The sequence below is a fragment of the Pseudochaenichthys georgianus genome, chromosome 9, assembly GCF_902827115.2.
Source record: "Pseudochaenichthys georgianus chromosome 9, fPseGeo1.2, whole genome shotgun sequence".
Taxonomy (NCBI): Eukaryota; Metazoa; Chordata; class Actinopteri; order Perciformes; family Channichthyidae; genus Pseudochaenichthys; species Pseudochaenichthys georgianus.
This window is the reverse complement of record NC_047511.1, coordinates 6,767,417-6,780,323: the sequence shown is the minus strand read 5'-3', so window position 1 is coordinate 6,780,323 and position 12,907 is coordinate 6,767,417. Positions and strand designations below refer to the sequence as shown.

Genomic DNA, 12,907 nt, shown 5'->3' with positions numbered 1-12,907 from the left:
TACGATTAATTGCACAGCCCTAAGAGCAGGGCACCAAATTCCTGTGGGTGCACATCACCGGGGACATCTCCTGGACCAACAACATGTCAATCACCAAGTACCCCCCCATCATGCTCTCCTGCTACCGAGGCGCCATCGAGAGCATCCTCAGCAGCTGCATCACGCTGTGGTTCGGAAGCTGCACCGCATACAACCGCAAGACCCTGCAGCGCATAGTGAGGAAGAGAGGATCATCGGTGCCTCACTCCCATCACTCCTGGACCTCTACAACACCCGCCCCACAATGCACTCGGCATTGTGGGTGACCCCACCCATCCCTCCACCTGCCTCTTCACCCTCCTGCCTTCAGGGAGAAGGTTCCGCATCCTGAGGTCGAGCACTACCCGACTAAAAAAACAGTTTTTTCCACCAGGCTGTCAGGAGGCTGAATTCTCTCGCCTCCCTCCCTCTGTAGAAGAGACATGAAGAAGAGGGGACACATGGTGATGTAGAAGAGACATGAAGAAGAGGGGACACATGTTGATGTAGAAGAGACATGAAGAAGAGGGGACACATGGTGATGTAGAAGAGACATGAAGAAGAGGGGACACATGTTGATGTAGAAGAGACATGAAGAAGAGGGGACACATGGTGATGTAGAAGAGACATGGAGAAGAGGGGACACATGGTGATGTAGAAGAGACATGAAGAAGAGGGGACACATGGTGATGTAGAAGAGACATGAAGAAGAGGGGACACATGGTGATGTAGAAGAGACATGAAGAAGAGGGGACACATGGTGATGTAGAAGAGACATGAAGAAGAGGGGACACATGTTGATGTAGAAGAGACATGGAGAAGAGGGGACACATGGTGATGTAGAAGAGACATGAAGAAGAGGGGACACATGGTGATGTAGAAGAGACATGAAGAAGAGGGGACACATGTTGATGTAGAAGAGACATGAAGAAGACGGGACACATGTTGATGTAGAAGAGACATGAAGAAGAGGGGACACATGTTGATGTAGAAGAGACGTGAAGAAGAGGGGACACATGTTGATGTAGAAGAGACATGAAGAAGAGGGGACACATGTTGATGGAGAAGAGACATGAGGAAGAGGGGACACATGTTGATGTAGAAGAGACATGAAGAAGAGGGGACACATGTTGATGTAGAAGAGACATGAAGAAGAGGGGACACGTGTTGATGTAGAAGAAACATGGAGAAGAGGGGACACGTGTTGATGTAGAAGAGACATGAAGAAGAGGGGACACGTGTTGATGTAGAAGAGACATGGAGAAGAGGGGACACATGTTGATGTAGAAGAGACATGAAGAAGAGGGGACACATGTTGATGTAGAAGAGACATGGAGAAGAGGGGACACATGTTGATGGAGAAGAGGGGACACATGTTGATGTAGAAGAGACATGGAGAAGAGGGGACACATGTTGATGTAGAAGAGACATGAAGAAGAGGGGACACATGTTGATGTAGAAGAGACATGAAGAAGAGGGGACATATGTTGATGTAGAAGAGACATGGAGAAGAGGGGACACATGTTGATGTAGAAGAGACATGGAGAAGAGGGGACACATGTTGATGTAGAAGAGACATGAAGAAGAGGGGACACATGTTGATGTAGAAGAGACATGAAGAAGAGGGGACACATGTTGATGTAGAAGAGACATGGAGAAGAGGGGACACATGTTGATGTAGAAGAGACATGAAGAAGAGCGGACACATGTTGATGTAGAAGAGACATGAAGAAGAGGGGACACATGGTGATGGAGAAGAGACATGAAGAAGAGGGGACACATGGTGATGTAGAAGAGACATGAAGAAGAGGGGACACATGTTGATGTAGAAGAGACATGAAGAAGAGGGGACACGTGTTGATGTAGAAGAGACATGAAGAAGAGGGGACACATGTTGATGTAGAAGAGACATGAAAAGGTGGATTTTGCATAATAGGTCCCCTTTAAGAACAACATCTGAATACTTCTTCCACCTCTGGCGGAAACTGTGTAAAACAGAGAGAAACCTGGAGTAAGCCTTCTTTAAATACTCATGTATTTAAAGCCATTTCATCCAACACATCTTTAGTCCCGAGACCAGACAGACCTGTCGCTCTGCGTCATCATAATGACTCCATGGTGTGTAATAATAATGACTCCATGGTGTGTAATAATAATGACTCCATGGTGTGTAATGTCTCCCGCATAGTGATGGGGGAGCAGCAGGAACCTCTCCTCTGCTCTGAATGATGTCACAGCCCTTAATCCGCAGCCAAAGATTAGTGAGGCCGGATTTACACCAAACCAGGACTGTGCTCTATAACCGTCTTTATACATCAATAATGGCTCACAAAGCCATGTAAACTTCACTCCAGTTTGCCAAAACACTTGTGTGTTTGTGTGTGAAAATATTTGTGTGTCAATCCATTTGACTTACATTTGAGAGGCAATGTCTGTGCGTCCATGCGCATTGCACTACCCAACTTAAAGTTGAACACATCTTCATCGGCATTCATTACCATCAACATAGAGAAAGAGACATAATACAAGCCGCCTTATTCCTCAAGTCCTCATCTGTTGTGAAGGGACAACCCGTCACTTTACATGCTTTCGAACTAATTAACAACAAATCAAGTATGGATTACCTGTCAACATGTCAGTATGAAAGTACAAATATATTTAGAAATATAATAAACTCACTTTCTCCGACAATGGCTTTCAGACCAAGTGGTGCCATGATGCTGCGTGTTCTCCTCCTCACTGACTGACGGGCCACCTGCTGTCAGGCTCCGTGCGATGAGCAACGCACTTCCGGTCCGATCATTCCAAAATAAAAGCCCTGTGATATATTTTCTTCCGTAAACATAAATTTGCAGAAACTATGGCGGGGAAGTTCATTTAAGTAGCCTACATTTCAGAGCGGGTTTATCGTTACCCTGACTTTATGATCTTTCGGGTGTGTTGCCCATATTCATGTTATTAACGCTGATTAAACGTCACACGTTATCATACCCTCCACTCTCGTGTCACACACACGCGCGCGCACGCACACACACACACACACACACACAGTGGACGACGCTGAAGTTCGCTTCCGATTCAGAGCATCCGACCGATTCGGCAGTTAAGGGGAAAGTTAAGGGACATTTAATTTACAGCACTGAACGAACAATCCTCCGTGTTTGAACCTCTTAAATCGCTGCATAGCCGATTTATTTGGACTGGATTATCCCAGAGAGTCTAAAGATTCTTTATAACACGGTTTTAGATTTGTGAAACCTTTATTCTATTTGTGAAAATACAAACAAGGGAGATGTCAATCAATCAATCAATCAATGTTTATTTATATAGCCCAATATCACAAATGTTACATTTGTCTCAGTGGTCTTCACAGTGTGTACAGAATATCAGTATGACAATACGACACCCTCTGTCCTCCTTAGACCCTCACATCGTACAAGGAAAAACTTCCGAAGAAAACCCAGTTTAAAGGGAACATGGGAGAAACCTCAGGGAGAGCCACAGAGGAGGGATCCTTCTCCCAGGACGGACAGACGTGCAATAGATGCCGTGTGTAAATTGAAAAGATAATACATTTGCAACATAGGTAGTCCAAATGTTTGGAAATGCACGTGTGTATAATAGGAAGATGAATCCACGAGGATATCCATCCAGGACCGATGATCCAAGACCACAGCCACGACTCCGGATTTCAGTGTTTTGTAAGGAGGGGTGTTTCACAGACGACAGGTGTTCTTACTGTTATGTAGTTGACGGAGCATTTTTACTTTACACGACACTGTTCAACACTTAATTCTGCTTCACTCTTTACATTAACAACCGCGGATGTCTTGAAAGACTCTTTCGCTAAAGATTTTGAAGACAGTTCTTGTGACCAGGCCCGTATTCAGGATTTTCTAAATACCGGGGTCCAAACATGTTAGGGGGGTTCGGGGGATACCCCCCGAGATTTTTGGGATTTTCATGATCTAGTTAGGTGCTTTTTAAGTCCTGTGGGGGGTCACACATTGGATAATATATTGATTTCAAAACATGTCAGTGGGCTGACAATGTCAGCATCAATTATTTTTGAAAGTGTAATGCATAACAATCAGTTGATTGTTATTAATGATCTGGACATGCAGAAGAGGCTAACATGATCACAAAACATTGTCAACATTCACTTTCCATGCCTCTCTCCTTTCCATAACCTGCAGCCTCTCTTCCATCTTCATTAGTCTCTCTGTCTTCTTCCTGTTCATTACTCTCTCTGTCCTCTACTCTTTCTCTTTGTTCAACCTCTCCCTCGTTGTTCACTTGTTGCTCCTCCTCACTTGTCGCTCCTGCCAGTGAATTAAAAGCAATTCAGCCATTTAGTTCATTTCACTTGTTTGTTTGCACTTTGTTTTATTTAAATCTGTTTTGTTTGATTCTCAAGAGAGCAAAGATGTAAGCAAACGGTGTTTTATACAATTGTATGTTATTATGACATAACTGCAATAGATAAACAGATAGATAAATATGGGTTTATTAAGCCTACATTCTTTTTGTGTGACTGGACCTGCAGTTCCTCCCTGACTTCCATATCTCTCTCTCTCTCTCTCTCTCTCTCTGCCTGTCCTGTCTCTTCCGTACCAAAGCTGAGCTTCGACTGACGTAGTCTTTTCATTATATCTGAGTCAGTGTAAAAAGAAAACAATACAATGTTATATTTTCAATGTTTTACTCAAATTGAAATGAAAGAAAAGCTTTACAACGTTTGTTAAAAGGTAATCCTTCTGACATTGGATGAATGTAATTAACTGCAGCTCTCTAGCTAGTTTATTCACGCAATGTAAACCAAAGTATAGCCTATAGCTGCAATATAAGTTAGTGTGCATGTTGTCGGACGTCCACTGACTAACGTAGAGCGTTCACACAGGATCTGCTGTTCATATGATGTCCTGATGAACAGAAACACAAGCAGCCCGCTGGACTCAGATCTCTAGATACCTCATCACTCCTCCTCTGGACTCAGATCTCGAGATACCTCATCACTCCTTCGCTGCTCCGGTTCAAGTCCGGGCTGCGGTGGTTTGTTGATACCGGTTGATACATGTCGTCTTCTTCTGTTTGCTTTAATCGAGGCTACGTAGTTATGCAGCGCCCTCATCGTCAGTAAATGGAAGTACAAAGAATCCCGTTTAGTGCAATTATTTCACAAGTTTTGTTACACAGCTCGAAAAATATTACCGAGGTCCGGACCTCGGTGACCTCAATGGTGGATACGGCCATGCTTGTGACACGTAAATACTACGCTTCCTATGTTTTGGTGCGGACTGCGTTCACACCAGCAATGAAACGCTCCAGAGTTCGCAAGCAAGAGCTCCGAGACCACCTATTTTAGCGGACCAGAGTCAGGTTGTTTAGTTCACTTCAGAGGTCTCGGACTGTGTTCACACCGACCCAAATGAACCGCACCAAGTGGCTAAACGCACCAGGGTTCGATTCAACCGGACTATACAAGGCAGGTGTGAACGCACCCTAAAGATTCTTTATAACCCAGTTTCAGATTTGTGAAACCTTAATTCTATTTGTGAAAATACAAACAAGGGAGATTTCAGTGCTTTTTTCGCATCCTGACCACATTAGACCAGGTCCTGATCTGAAACCACTAGACCTAGACTCATCAAATCTGGACTGGATTATCCCAGAGAGTCTAAAGATTCTTTATAACACAGTTTTAGATTTGTGAAACCTTAATTCTATTTGTGAAAATACAAAAAAGGGAGATTTCAGTGCTTTTTTTACATGTAGACCACATTAGACCAGGTCCTGATCTAAAACCACTAGACCTAGACTCATCAAATCTGGACTGATACAAGAAGGCATAAAGGCTTGCCCAGCAGGGAGGTTCACTCTCTGATTCTGATCCTGGCCTGCTGCACCAACCTCAGCCTTCCACCTGTGTTTGTATTTTCACAAATAGAATAAAGGTTTCACAAATCTCAAACTGTGTTATAAAGAATCTTTAGCCTCCGTGGGATAATCCAGTCCAGATTTGACGAGTGTTGTGTGGTGTAGTGGGGGTTTCTTTACTGGGTGGACGCTATTTTAATTAGGTCATCCCAAACAATGCCACAAGTGCGCATGCGCGCAGTGCACTCACACAACGGGCAGACAGGTCTACAGAAACTACCGGTGTGTTGCTTACAGGGGCGCCGTAAGGGGGTGAAAAGTTAGGACGATTCTAAGGGCTCGTGACTGAGAGGGGCCCCAAACATCTTTAGAACATTAATAAAAAATGTTTAAGTAACCTTTCATCAATCATCAATAATTAACATTAATATAACGTCATATTGATAATGTACTCACTAAACTTACGATTCATTTAACTTATTTTCTTCCAAAAGTTAATTATCCAAAGCATCGAACACCTCCCTCTATTTACATGTAATGGTTTGGTCCTACCTCCAAACGCTGTGCGGCACCGGCCCTTTCTAGCAGAGAGTGAGAGCATGTGAGGAGGGATGCTAGTACTTACGTGTGTACGATGTCTCAACGACTAACAAAGTCAGGCTTTCAAGAAAGAATAGAAAGGAGAGAAAGACAAGAGAGAGGGACTAAAGGGCGACAGTATGTCACCCAGTTTTTCAAAAGAAAAAGTGGGTGTGGTCCATGAATGGTGGAAATTAGTCTGTTAGCTAAGCGTAGTCCATTGTAAATAATAATTGTAATGTTTTGCTGACATTAAAGTTGGGGTAGGTACGTTTGAGAAAGCGGCTCGAGATACACTTTTTGTTATATTCCATGTACAACCTGATCTCACCAGAATGCGTGACTCCACCACGACTCCTTAACACTGCATTGCGTGGTGGAGTCACGAACTTTGTTACATTTGCGTGTCTGCACCACGCAAACAACCCCAATGTAAAGTGAATGAGGCTCCTTTGTCGTGGTGCACACACGCATTTCTACAACGTCCTTCAGGGAGCTTTTATTCTATAAAACTTTTTTAAATCTACTTTATAGCTTGTAGTAACTCGCGGGAGGCTTCTTTTATTTTATTTGTTTTCATAATAATTTTTATTTTTCGTCAGAATGTATTATGGTGCATTATTTACGATTTTTTGTTCTCAAAAAACAGTGCATTGTGTGTAATACAACTGGGATTTTTATTAAATTAGTTAGTTTTTAAGGAAGGCCAGAGCTTCAGCTGTGTCCAATAGATTGTTCCCTTTAGTTAACGTTTTTTAAAAGAACATTATATTCCTATTTGATCATGTCCCCTTTATTGTATTACGGAGAGCAATGTGAGCATCCATTCCCATTGGATAACGGAGTATTTTACACCCGGAAGTAAGCATTCTCCTTACTGTCGATTAATTTTACAGTGCTATCTGCACTACTCATCAACTCAAAAACACCAGATTATCCTTGTTGATTACACAACATTGATTGGTTTAAATTGTATACAATGCTTTTGTATTTTTCCCCTTCGATTCGGAGAAACAAATATGTGTTCAGTTTAGGATGGCCGAAGACACTACACTACCCAGAATCCTCAGCTATCGTTTGGAAGTCCATCCGACATCATGGACTCAACTTCCACTGCTACGCTGACGATACCCAACTGTATCTCAGCACCACTCCATCCTCCCAGCTCCCCCCTCAGTCTCTCGTCAACTGCCTGCACGACATCAAGACATGGATGTCTTCAAACTATCTGAAGCTGAACAGCGGTAAAACAGAGCTCATGGTTGTGGCACCCAAGGCACTGCTCCAGAAGGTTGGTGACTTCGTCCTTGAGGTCGACGGCTGCTCCATCTCCCCATCTCCTGAAGCCCGCAACCTGGGTGTGATCCTCGACTCCACCCTTTCCTTCCATTCCCATGTCAAGTCATGTGACCAAATCGGCCGTTCTACCACCTAAGGAACATTGCCAGACTCCGACCGTCACTCTCGGAGTCGGTTGCTGAGACCCTGGTGCATGCATTTGTCACCACCCGCTTGGACTACTGCAATGGTGTCCTGTTCGGGGTTCCCAACAAAACCCTGGACAGGCTCCAGTATGTCCAAAACTGTGCAGCTCTGGTCCTCACACACACAAAGCCGTGGCAGCACATCACTCCCACCCTCATCCACCTCCACTGGTTGCCGGTCAAGTTCCGCATAGACTATAAAGTCCTCCTCCTGACCTACAAGACCCTCCATGCCCTTGCCCCCCAGTACCTATCGGACATCCTCCACCCCCATGCCCCACCCCGGAACCTGCGGTCTTCAGACTCTGGCCTGCTCACCACCCCCCGCACCAAACTGAGAACCTTCGGGGACAGAGCCTTCAGTGTGGCTGCCCCCACCCTCTGGAACGCTCTCCCTGTGGAGATTCGCAACATCCCCACACTGGACGCCTTCAAAAGGGCCCTCAAGTCCCATCTGTTCATCAAGGCTTTCGGCCCTTAAATCGATCTGTTGTTTTGTCTGTCTGACCTTTGTTTTGTTTTGTTTTGTGTGTGCTCGCCCCAATTCCTGTAAAGCGACCTTGGGTCCCTTGAAAGGCGCTATAGAAATCTCAGTTATTATTATTATTATTACCATGTGCTTTGCTTGACAAACCCCGTGATTTGTCCTCAACCTCTGTGATTGGATGTTGGAGTGGCAGTGCGCGAAGTGTACGCTGAGCGACAAACAGCATTTTGAAATGGAATGAAACCCATCGACGGCACACTATTCAAAACAGGAATCGAACGTCTCCTACCCCCCCCCCCCCCCCCCCCCCTTAGGTCACAGGCTCCTCCAACAGTGCTACGCAATAAAACAGATACACAGAAAAAATAGTGCAAGTCAATACAAAAAGAAAATTAGTAAAATAGTAAAAAGTTAAATAGTGCAATAAGAGTCTATACAAGGTATTGGAATATGATATATTAAACAAATAATTTCTAAGTAGCAGCCAGATTAATGCTATGGATGTTATTTCAAAGTTCAGGTGTTTAATAGTCTTAAGGCCTGTGGGATGAAACTGTCCCTGAGTCTGGTGGTTTTAGTCCGGATGTAAGATAAAATAAGATAAGATAAGATGGTACTTTATTGATCCCAATTTGGGACATTGTTTTTGTTGCATCAGCATAAAAGGCATTTTACAATAAAACAAAACCACAAATAAACAAGAATAGAAAAAAAAGAAAATAGAAAATATAGGCTACGTGTTGAAATAAAAAATATACATGTAGATATTATATATGCAAATATACATATTCAAAAATATATGACAATGGAATATGGAATATCAAATATTGAACAGATTATATATGTGTACAATGTACAGCGATGTTGTATTAGAGAAACTATGGAGCAGAGAGTTCTCTTCCAGCCAGAGGTGATTTATTGTACAGAGTTATTGCAGTGGGCAGGAATGTGTTCCTGTGTCGGTCCTTGTGACAGCGGAGCTGCAGCAGTCTGTTGGAGAAGGAGCTCCGTTGACTGTCCAGCTGCAGGTGGAGAGGATGGGTGGGTTATCCATCATGGACAACAGCCTGTTCAGTGTCCTCCTCTCCACCACAGCTTCAAAGGGGTCCAGCTTGATGCCGATGACAGACCCAGCTTTCCTGATCAGTTTATTGATCCTGCTGGTGTCACCGGCTCTGATGCTGCCCCCCCCCCCCCCCCCCCCCCCCAGGAGACCCAGCAAAGAAGAGTGCACTGGCCACAACAGACTAGAAGATCTCCAGCATCTTGCTGCACACATGGAAGGATCTCAGCTTCCTCAGAAAATAGAGTCTGCGCATCCCCTTCTTGTACACAGCGTCAGTATGAGGGCTTTCTTTAAGGTTAACCTGGTATTTTTACTCCACTACATTTATTTTTAGTTACTTTACAGATTCTGATTAATGATGTGAAATATAAACAACCCTTAAAGCAGACTTTAGTTACACCTGAGTAAAATTCAGGGAAGGTGATTGTCAAGTGCCAACAATCAGGAGAGATATTTGATTGGAGGACTGGCTTATCTAAAGCCAGTTGAGTAGCACTTGAAATGTTTGGCTCTATGAAACCTGATGTACTTTATGATTCTGTTTTCTTCAAGCTTGTATTTTGTTGGTCGAACGCACTTACTGTAAGTCGCTTTGGATAAAAGCGTCAGCTAAATGCAATGTAATGTAATGTAATGATTGTTGGTGCTTGAGAAGACTAAATATTTATCTGCAGATCCCTATAAAGTATATACATTACTCGTTATTCTCTACAAATTAATTAGTTAATTAAAAACTGTATATAATTGCTATTTTGGACATCCCTTTTCAAGATTTCAATATTACTCTAAACGTGTAATAACGTGCTTAAAAAGCTGTCAAGTTTACAGTGTTAACAAAATAAAATATACTGCTGTTTCTGGTTTAGTTTACGACGGATATATTTAGTTATTGTTTTGATATTTGTAACACAAAAGCGATGGAAAAACCCCACAGCAACACAGAAAAGATGGTCTTAACATGAGTAGTTAATAAAAAACAATAATATCAAACAAATTATTACTACTAACTTTATTGTGAAATTAAAACAGAACGGTAAAAGAATAGTTTCCGGTCTATTTTGAGGCCAGATCTCTGTAGATAAAGAAAGAACTACGACAGATGTGTACTATTTACAATGCATTCATGTGATGACTTTCAAAGAGTAAAGCAAGCACTGCTGAATAAAGTATGATTTATCTTTAACGAAACGTTTTTTTTCATATGGAATGCAGTTGGAGGTCAACCAATCACAGAGCTTGAGGCAACGCGGAACAATAGCTGAGGATTCTGGGTAGTGTAGTGTCTTCGGCCATCCTAAACTGAACAAATCTTTGTTTCTCCGAATCGAAGGGGAAAATTACAAAAGTATTGTACACAACTTAAACCAATCAATGTTGTGTAATCAACAAGGATAATCTGGTGTTTTTGAGTTGATGAGTCGTGCAGATATCACTGTAAAATCAATCGACAGTAAGGATAATACTTACTTCCGGGGTAAAATTCTCCGTTATCCAATGGGAATGGATGCTCAAATTGCTCTCCGTAATACAATAAAGGGGACATGATCAAATTGGAATATAATGTTCTTTTAAAAAAACGTTAACTAAAGGGAACAATCTATTGGACACAGCTGAAGCTCTGGCCTTCCTTAAAAACGAACTAATGTAATAAAAATCACAGTTGTATTACACACAATGCACTGTTTTTTTAGAACAAAAAATCGTAACTAATGCAACATAATACATTCTGACGAAAACTAAAAATTATTATGAATACAAATAAAATAAAAGAAGCCTCCCGTGAGTTACTACAAGCTATAAAGTAGATTTTAAAAACGTTTTATAGAATAAAAGCTCCCTGAAGGACGTTGTAGAAATGCGTGTGTGCACCACGACAAAGGAGCCTCATTCACTTTACATTGGGGTTGTTTGCGTGGTGCAGACACGTAAATGTAACAAAGTTCGTGAGTCCACCACGCATTGTGGTGTTAAGGAGTCGTGGTGGAGTCACGCATTCTGGTGAGATCAGGTTGTCCATGTAATGCTCTTAACATCCCGATAGCAATGAATATCTGAAGTGCTTTGACAAAAAATCCATTAAAAAATGTCATCTGTGGAAGCCGTGGCGCTGTAAAAAGCCAATCATTTTAGCCGGCCCGGCTAAAGTAACTGGATGGCCTACCTGCCTGTCAGCCTTCCATCTGTGCACAAACTTATCTCGTGCGCTCATTGGTCATGTGCGTGTTCGTGTGTGTTGGAGGAGGGGCTCTATAATGGTGCGTTCACACCGGACGCGATGCGAATATTCGCTTCGCTCTCATCGCTCCTATCGTATCGCTCTATACGCTTCAGTTTCACCGCGGCTGCCAGCTGTGTTTACTCCATAGACTGTATATATAAATGGACGTAGTGTCCGTGACGTGACCCATAGGATTCTGCAGAGTTGCCGTGAAGCCCTTAGTAGGCGGAGTCGGCCACTAACGGCTCGACTGTGACGTCAGAGTCTAATCCCGCCTGCTCCAAATAAGGGCAAAGAGGTAGCTCAGGCTAAGAAGCTAGCTCAGGCTAAGAAGCTAAGCTAACATGAAATACATGCATACCAAGTTACTGCTAACAGTGTTGTTTCCCTATACCAGGAGTGGCCAACCAGTCAGAGGTTAAGAGCCACATTTTTTCTCTGTTACTGCAAAGCGCCACATCAAACACACAGTCACTGATACCGCTTGTTTCAGTTTTTTGTTTTCTGGAGACAAGATTTCAACCACGTCACTGATGCATTTTTGTGGCATTGGGATATATATTTTTTAAATCCTCTGGAGCAGAGAGAGGAGCTGTGGATTATTGTTATTGATTAATGCATCAGTGTTTCTTAGGTTCAAAAACACTAAGCTCACAACTTAAAGGTGACATGTCATGCTTTTCCGGTTATTACCCGTCCCCTTGTGTGTTATGAAGGTTTTTATGCATGTAAACGGTGTGCAGAGTCAAAACCCTCAAAGTACACCTTGTAGCGAGTACAACTCTAACACAGAGAAGAACTCCCCAAAACGCCTCGTTGATGAAACCATAGACATATAAAGAGAGGAGTCACATGCTGAGTCAGTCCATAGCTATCAAGAACACAAAACAGTTCTTTAGCCCCTCTGTCCTGGGGGTTGTCAACATGGATGTTAAAATCACCAACAATGACTAGACGGTGAAAGTCAATACACACTATAGACAGCAGTTCAGTAAAGTCATCACAAAGCTTGCACAGTATTTGGGTGGTCTATAGATATTTAGGAACAGAGCTCGAGAGGAGCATTTCAGCTGAAGGGCCACATATTCAAAAGAAGCAAAGTTTCCATAAGATGTCTTCCTGCATTGAAGGGAATCATTGAACAGAATAGCAACTCCACCCCCTTTCTTATGCATTCT

General features: G+C 42.9%; 1 protein-coding gene across 1 annotated transcript in view; it reads right to left on the bottom strand.

Annotated features, from left to right (window-relative positions):
* The window catches only part of LOC117452535 (syntaxin-binding protein 1-like), a 43,176-nt gene extending 40,397 nt beyond the window's left edge, over nucleotides 1-2,779 (bottom strand). Inside the window, exon 1 of the mRNA XM_034091228.1 lies at nucleotides 2,698-2,779. Within this exon, the coding sequence (XP_033947119.1) occupies nucleotides 2,698-2,734 (37 nt within the window). The 5' untranslated portion in view covers nucleotides 2,735-2,779. The remainder of the gene's footprint in view (nucleotides 1-2,697) is intronic.
* Between the last annotated feature and the right edge of the window lie 10,128 nt (nucleotides 2,780-12,907).